This window comes from Buceros rhinoceros, unplaced genomic scaffold (assembly GCF_000710305.1).
Source record: "Buceros rhinoceros silvestris isolate BGI_N320 unplaced genomic scaffold, ASM71030v1 scaffold11180, whole genome shotgun sequence".
Lineage (NCBI taxonomy): Eukaryota > Metazoa > Chordata > Aves > Bucerotiformes > Bucerotidae > Buceros > Buceros rhinoceros.
Window position 1 is genome coordinate 23,578 of NW_010391353.1, and position 8,807 is coordinate 32,384.

The window sequence follows — 8,807 nt, forward strand, 5'->3', positions numbered from 1 at the left end:
TATCAGGATGTCTTACTTTAACCTCAGATTTTGGGTTTGTTTGTTTGTTTGTTTTGTGGTTTTGGTTGGTTTTTTTTAGGAAAGAAGCCTGTATTGTATATACGTCACAAGTAGTTCAAGGATTTTTTTTTTTCACATTGCCTATTTATATAACAAACCAACTATTCAATGTTTAAAACAACTTCATAGTATTTGTGGCATTTATTCTACAACAGTTTTTTCCATACCAAATGGATGTTTTCATGGTCCAATGTATTTTTAAAAATAATCTTTTTCTTCCTAGTGCGTGGACATAACTACAGCTATGAATGATCGAGCAGTGGCTCAGAAAAGGCTTAGTGAAAACTCATTTGATTTAGAGGCCATGTGTATGTTAAATCGCGCACAGGAACAGGTATGTTGCGCTTTTTCATCAGCATTTTGATGAACTTAAATGTTTTTCCTTCATACTAGCTGTTTTTTCTTAAGTATTTAAATACAAGTTTTTGGAAGCCCGGTTTACGGGCACATGTTTTAAAATTCTGCCTTTATTTTGCACTTTGTAACACTGATTTTGAGGCTAAGCAAGCCATGACATGCTTTAGGGTTAACATACAACTATGCTCATCTTTTTGGAGCATTTGCTTACAAGTGAGTGTTAATAAACAGTAGTAAACATAAGTGAGAAATCATGAAAATTATTGAGATGCAATGGAGAATTGAAAAGGAAAAACATGCAAGTTTTTATTTTGGACTTATATTTGGGTTTGTTTTTTTTTTTTAATAGATTGACGCCTGGGCCCAATCAAACTCCATACCTGGCCAGTTCACAGGAAGTACTGGAGCACAGATACTGTCTTCAGATGAGCTGACCAACAGCGGTCCCCAAGCATGGATTAGAAAGGTAGAAGTTATGCCGACATACCTGTCTTACTATCACGTTTTAAAGAGCAGTGGAAGTATCGGAAAGTGCAAAAGCCATGCCTTAAAAACCTATGGTAATGCATGTGTCAAATACCACAGGTTGAGTTAAATCGTTGTCTTTGATCAATTTAGATACTTGCTGCTGCTATGTCCATTTTGTGCTTTAAGGTGTTGCTCATGACCTAGAGTACTTCAATAAGGTGTGCGTCTGGTATTTGAGTCAGATCGGTTCATATATACTGTTTACTGTTATGTTACACCGAAATGACATTCATGATACTGCTGTGGTTGCAGTGGTAGGTCCATCACTACTTTTACAGGATTGGAACAGATCAGGCAAGGTTTGATCCTGATGGTATTGAAGTCGGTGATGTTTTGGCATCAACTTCAGTGAACCAAGTCACAAACTGCCCTTCTGTTTGACTTGGTTCTGTGATTGCTACTTTGCCTCTATCTGTATCACTAGGGTTTTCTGGCAGCCAAAGATTTGGAGTATTAAACCACAAGTTGCAGTTGGATTAATGAGTTTAATGTCATCCTGCAGTGAAATAGCTACCTCTTACTGTAGTGTAATACTGCCTTATTTTTGGGGTGCGGTGTGTCATACATACATGCGTTTTATAAGTTTAATAATTCATACTTCATCTTTGAAAATGAATACTTGAACTGGTTCTCTTTGAAGAAGTGGAACTGAGGAATTCAAGCAATATTCACCTTTCAGGCAAAAACTATGACTTACGGTGGTCAGTCTTTGAAGTGATGTAGTTGAGTATGTGCTGTATCTGCTTATCCTTCTAGAATATAGTGTTAAGACAACCCTCAAAACTAGTAGGTCAGGTTTGAGGCTTAGGTGGAATTTTCTGTAAAACTTGCTGTAAACTGAACACAGAAGTCTGGAATTATAGCATCCTAAAAATAGAAAGACTTTTGCCGAGATGCACTAACTTGTTTTTCCACTTAGTATAGGCAAGCCATACAGTGAGCCAGGGAACAGAGAGATTGCTAGGTGGGAAAGTTTTGGGCTGTTCTCAGTATTAATTCAGGGCATAGATGATAAAGTTTTCTTTCAGCAATTATTAACTTTTGAGATTGTAACAGAACGTTGGCTTTGATGATTATAATAATTGTCCCCAGCAGAGAAATTTAGAAATCTAGAGCACTCAGCCGGGTGAGAAAGGAAGGGCCTTTCCACCACGAGGCTTGTGAAAAGAGATTAGCAAGCCTAGAAGGGTTCTCCCTTTCTGCAGTACCTTGAGTGGGTTCCCAAGGCAGTGGAAAGGGACCATCTACTAATCTCTTCTCTAAGCCTCCTCTTCTCATCCTGATTTCATTTCTTGAGGTTCTGTGGTGGTCTTCTGTGCCTTGCAGTGACAGGAGTGTCCGCTAACAAAAATTAAGTGGAGAAAGCAAGTGTGTTTTCCCTCAGTTTTTTAACCTCGCTCCATGATCTGGTTTAATAATAATAATAAAATCTAACAAAATGCTTTGTAGGGTAAAAATGAGAGACAAGTCTGGTCTCTGGTTTGTGGACGTGACTGCTGTGAGGAGCAGAAGTATATTGGAACATTTTGTTCAATCTAGAAATACAAGTGAGCTGGCAGAAGCACTTCCGTCCTTCTCATAGCTGTAAAAATGCGGTTTGCAGTAGCAGGTGTACTCCCTAGCAAGCATCATGTGGTTTCTGAGAAAGGCTGCTACTGGAAACAAGAAGAGTTGTTGGGTGAAGAAGATAAGGACACAGTCCTCCTTCCTGCTCTGGCATTCCTCAGCTTGACTTCTTTTGCTCTTTCCAGGTTCCATATTTGCACGCACATTGCCATCAAACTCATGAGTTGACAAGTAGTTACAGTCATGCGCCCTCTACAAAATAAAACTTAGGTTTGATGAACTTAACGTGGAGTCGCGTTCTGTGTTTAGAGAACGATTCCATAGAAAAAAGTGAAGTAGGAATAATGGGTTATGAATGCATGTTATCTTTCTCAGTGACACGAATGCAAACCAACCACGAAATGCAAAGTACAGATTGTATTTTACTTAGGCATTTGAAATCGTGTAACCTAGTTCCTGTTAGCTGTGCAGTGTAGCACTAGGAAGTCAGACTTGTACTCCCTTTTTTGTCCTAAGAAAATGTATTTTAACATTTAAAAAAAAATCAGTATTTAAAAAAATTTTTCAATTGCTAGTAGACCTGTAGAGTTTCTTGGGGTACGTTGTGTGTATATATTAATGCAGATTTTTGACTGAAGATATTTACTGAAGGCGTTTTGTTTGGGAGATTGCCACAAGCAATTGCCATAAGAGGACATGCATTGTTAGCAGAAACAGAGCCCTTGTTAGCTAGTGATTTGTGTATCATTAAATAAATTGCAACAGACGTTGTGCTTGACAGATAATAGCAAAACTACATAGATAAAACAATACAGAAAAGTGATGTCAGGAGGGGAGAAGAATTGAAGTACTTGGGGAACTTGGTTGATAAGTGCTGTCTTCACTTTGCATTTCTTGGATTTCAGCTTGTTTTTTGTACTTCAAAAATTACTCTGGAGAGGTAATATGTACTCAAACCAAAACATGCCTGCAATTTCAATTCTATCGCAATAAAGTTTTGACAGAATTAGTTACTGAAGTGGTTAACGTGGCATACTTGAGTGATCAACATACCAATCAGAAGTATGTTTTATTTTTCTAAGTATTATGCTAATTAATGATGTTCATGCATAGGGTTCTGAGCAGTATTCATAAGGGAGTAATATGTTGTTAGGTTTCTTGTGTCATTAAGACAGATTTATGAACAAATATCTTTTTCTTTTGAAAAGTGATTTCTGTTTCGGTTTATCATCATTGGTGTAATCAGTTCACAAACATGACTGACTTGTTCTGGAGGTTGCTGCTTTTTTTTTTTTTTTTTTTTTGAACAAAACCTTAAAAAAATTCCAAAAATGTCTGTCGTTTTTTGGGGGGTTTGGCTTTTTTTTTTTTTTTTTTTTTGCAAATACACTGTGCTGCTGACTAAAATCAGAGGAATTGGTCAATTTTTTTTTTTACCAAGCAAATTCTGTTGAGGTCTACTTAGACTTTCCCAGATGTACCCTAGATTTATCAGCTTAGTTCTATAGCCGAAATTTGCTGCAAAGTTTTGTGTGTACAGAGTAATGCTTGGGATCTGTTTCATTCAGTTGTGCTAAACAAAGCCTGACACACAGTTTTACCGTGGCCATTAGAATGCTCTGCTAGCGTAACAAGTTCTGAGTAATTAAAGCACTCCTTCCATTCCTGCGCAGGCATAGCAGATGAGTAGAACTCACGCTAATGATGGAGGTAAAACTAAGTTTTGTGGTTGTCACTTGTTTAAGGTCTGCTGACCTTGTAATAAGGCCACTCATCAAAATATTTGCATTCCTATTGGCTTTATATGACAGAAGGAGCTTTCTATGGAATTGAAGGCCACATGGCCAGGCAGATCATCTGTGTCTTAGTTATACTGGACTGGCTTCCTTTCAGTCCTCAAAATGTTTGGGTTTTTTTCCAGCTATCCTCAGCTTGCTTTCTACTGATGGCATGCAAAAGCTGGAAACAGAATCGTGGAACTGATTGTGAGCATAGTTTTTGTAAGGCATTTGATGGGATCTGTCAGAAAGGTATTCTTCTTCTTGTATTGGGGAAGGAATGTGGCTACTGCTCAAAGTGCCAGTTTATTTAATGGAAAATTCAGCTACTTGGCAAAACTTTTGCCAAAGATAGATGCTTGTTCCTAGTATGTGACTTAGAGAAATTCTTCGGAGTTAAGCCTTAAATCAAGACAGCCCATTGTGCTGTAGCTGAAACTGCCCAACTGCTGTCTTTAAGGCTTTGTTGCCTTTTGCTTAATAAATCATTTTGCTTAATAAATCATGGCTCAAAAGAAATAAACGTTCCTTCTGACCGAACTTGTGCCATGTCAACTGTGCGAGAAGGAATGGGTATTTTCTTTTCAAAGAGCAGAAGTTGATGGTGTGTTTTAAGATCCTGCAAATAATTACGGCTTTAAGATTTTGGATGTTGTGGTTGCTGTTTTATAGATTGTTCAGTTCAATGCTGTATGCAATCCTTTTCCCAAAGACAGCCGTGCAGTTAGACAGTGACTGTCCAACTTGTATTGTGTTTCAGAAAAACACTTGTAAAATCACCTTTCAGGTGTGACCTTTTGTTTCCGTTTTTTAAGCCCTTAAATGCTAATTCAGGCATTAATGTCCCCCAAAATTTCTTGCTGTAATGTAGCTTTAAAAGAGGAATAGTTTTAATTAAAATTACTAAAACCCCTTCTTAAGTGATAAGGTTTTACTGCATAGTCACATTTTTAAAGAAAGTGTGGGCACAAGAATGTGGCTTATTAGTTGTCTCCATCTGCTGGCAGAATGGAAGTGTGCTTTATATTGCTGACCTTTCATGTAATTCAGAGATCAAAAAATGAGAAAAATGATACTGAATTTTCATGCAGAGTTACTGAAATTGAGATTAGTGAATGAAAGAGAAGAATTATTTTGTCAGTAATTAATTCATTCTGACAACTGTAACCAAACACTTAGAAACCCAGAGGGAGTTTACTGTATCACATACTCTTTGATTTGATATCCTCCTTATGGGCCAGATCTGGAAGAGTACATAGCTGCTAAACAGTTTGGCGAGACTCAGCCTTTTATGATTTTTAAAACTGAAAAAAAAAAATTTACATCTTGCTACCTGCTCTTATTAATGTACTATTTTTATAAATTCAGATGTAATTACAAACACAGCACTGGTTTTTACCCATACTCTGTTAAATCATGGGCTGAGTGAAGTTGTCTGTCATTAAATTAGAAAAAACTAGTTAAAGAGAATATTAACTGTGAAGGGGACATTAGATATTTATATTCGGTTTATTACTAAAAAAATCAACAAAACGAAAAAAACCCTGCAAACATTAAAAATGAAAGAACTTTTCCCCCTGCTGCAGGCCTTCTTTGATTCATTTTACTGAAGAAGCAAAGAAGGGTTCTCCAGGCTTCTTTCATATAGGTACCAGAATTACTTCATCGTATGATGCACAAGTACAGCTATTTTGTAACAAAATGAAACTTTCATTTCTAATTCTTTGTTGTCTTGGATCTGCTATAATGTTTAAGAGTCAGCATAGTGTAAGAAACTCCTACTAAATATCCTATCTAATATCCTGTTAGATAGGATTCTGAAATCACAGGTTAGAGGAGGCGTTACTAATAAACTGCACTTTGGGATTTAGAACTCCTTTTATTTCAGGTATTTGGAATTTGTTCAGTCTCTGGTAATTCCTATATAGGAACTCGGGGCTTTAACTTCAAATAGCAATATTTTGATTCTGTTCTCTCCTATCTTATGCCACTCATAACCCCCAAATTAGTACATGTATTTACAGGTTTGATGAGGGGGAAAAAAAAAGCCACTGTTAAAATGACCTCATCAAGAAATTGCACTCTGTTTTTTGTGAACTGAATACACACTGGTGATAATGAAACAGTGTTTATATTGAAAATTCTATCATTGCAAAGCAGGTACAAAAGAGGAATCGGAACCCAGGGTGACATTGACTGGGGTTTGTATCATTCTCGGCATGGTTGCCCTTTTCTTATGAGAGGTTCCTGGAAAAGAGAGGGGAGGATGAAAATGGAAGTAAGTAAAAGTCATTCTAGGTGTATAGATTGAGGCAGTTCATGTGGAAGAAGCCGAGTGTCTCTGTACACACACACACACACACACGCACACACACGCACACTGCATGGTCTGCACCAGTCAGAAAAACGTTGAACTGGAGAGATGCACGTAGCCCCTTTACTCTTCCATCAGACCACTCTGTTATTAAGTGCAGCATCCAGTTGCACACACACACACACGCACACTGCATGGTCTGCACCAGTCAGAAAAACGTTGAACTGGAGAGATGCACGTAGCCCCTTTACTCTTCCATCAGACCACTCTGTTATTAAGTGCAGCATCCAGTTGCATGATTGATAGGTATTTACTGTTGAATAGGGAAATATTTGAAGGAGTCTTGCCACAATCTTACGCAGTTATTTTTGAAATATTTTTTTAACACCACCTACAGTGGGGATTACAGACATGCACCATTAGTGTGTCAGTTGCCAATTTGAAATCCCCTTAACAATACATTATCCTTAGTCTCTGCAAAAGTAAGACTTCTGGTCTCGTTTATGTACAAATTGAAACCAAGGACCTATGAGTCCTTTGTCCAAATCTGGGAAACGCTTACTTTTGCAAGCACAACTCAAAATAAAGGAAAAAAAAATTGTTCTCTTAATTTACTTTGATAGTACATAGAATTTTCACCAAACTGCTAGGCATTGTATCATCTAACTTACTATGCAAAATAACTGATGGACTTATCAGTGCCAGTGTATAAACTTGTATATTTTAAGGCAAGCAATTTTTTGCTGTGATGGAAATGATTGACTTACTTACTTGGGTCAGCGGGGGGGACAGAAGAGAGATGATAGTTCACAGAATAACCTGTGAACTTTCACCCCTCTATATGGAAACTTGTTTCAGGGTCAAATCCTTGTAGCTGCCTTCTTGCCACGGTCAATGCCAGCCCTACTATTCACAACACTGCGGCCATCGAGGCCTAGGTACGTAAACATTTAAGGAGTTTTTAAAGTTCTTTACATCAAAACAGATTTTTAAAATTTCTGTTTATAAGCTTTCACCATTTAACAACTATTATGTTAATGATGATTTGAAAGAATGTGAAGACTACTGCCGCTACACTGTGGCTAAGCACCGTTTTTCCTTAAAAAAAAAAAAAAGAGAAAGAAAAGAAAAACCTGTATGTTTCATGTGGATTTTCAGAGTAGAACTTGAATGTGCAACTGCTGTATAATAAAATGGGGAAACTTTTTTTTTATATTTAAAATACGCCTAAACACTATGTGAATGTCATTACTAAATGTGCTTGTATTTTGTTCAATAACTAGGTACACTTGGCACGCATGTTGCCAGTTAAACAGTTAACACTGCCTCCTTTCACAAGATGAGAAGAGATGCATTGGAACCAAAGTAGCGTGTTTAAAAATGGACGGTTATCGTTTTGTTAAATACATATGTCTGAAATGGGTCACTTGCCACTTTTGGATTGCATTAGGATTTTCCTAAGTTGTTCTTTTTTGAAAATATTGATTTGTGTCTCGTGTGTCTGCGTGAATTCTGGTTTATGCAAAATGTTAATGTATATAAGGCTAAGGTGTATATATATATTTTTTTTTTTAAATTGAGTCTGTGAAAGGTTGTTAGAAACATTTTTTGGAAGCTCCCACTTGTTTTTTAAAATCTCAGTGCTAACTTTAGGACTTCTTTTACTCTTCTTTTTCTGGATAGGATCAGTTCTTAAGAGCAGCCCCTGTAACAGGAGGAATGGGAGCTCAGCTGATGAGAAAAATGGGCTGGAGAGAAGGAGAAGGACTTGGAAAAAACAAAGAAGGCAGTGTTGAGCCTATTATGGTCGATTTTAAGACGGATCGAAAAGGTAAGTCCTTCCTTAGATGTCTTACGGCAGTGTAAACTTCTCATGTCTGTTTTGGAGATAGGCAAAATAACTTGCAAGTAAAAATTTAACAGAACGACATAGATGGTTGGTAACAGTTTTTCACGCCTTGAATTACATGTGTAGGATTTGTCCTTATGCTTGTGAAATCTTTGAGACATTCTTTAGCTCTCCTAACCTTTGTTTTAAAAAGTGCTTCTCACACATTCTTAAATGAGGGATGCACTCAGCTGGATCTGTAGAGAAGGCACGGACAGGGAAGTGGATTGTGGAGAAGCCGTTGTGGTTGCTCTAGTGAAAGTGGCTGGAGCAGGGATGGGGCAGGGTAAGAAGGGGGACAGGTTTGTTAGTTTTT

The 8,807-nt window shown here is 37.4% G+C and overlaps 1 protein-coding gene across 1 annotated transcript in view; it reads left to right on the forward strand.

Moving 5' to 3' along the window:
* LOC104498088 overlaps nucleotides 1–8,807 on the forward strand; it is a gene marked incomplete at its 5' end in the record, with an annotated part of 37,374 nt that overhangs the window by 23,063 nt on the left and 5,504 nt on the right. Inside the window, 3 exons of the mRNA XM_010141428.1 lie at nucleotides 284–394; nucleotides 767–883; nucleotides 8,287–8,434. Of these exons, the coding sequence (XP_010139730.1) occupies nucleotides 284–394; nucleotides 767–883; nucleotides 8,287–8,434 (376 nt within the window). The remainder of the gene's footprint in view (nucleotides 1–283; nucleotides 395–766; nucleotides 884–8,286; nucleotides 8,435–8,807) is intronic.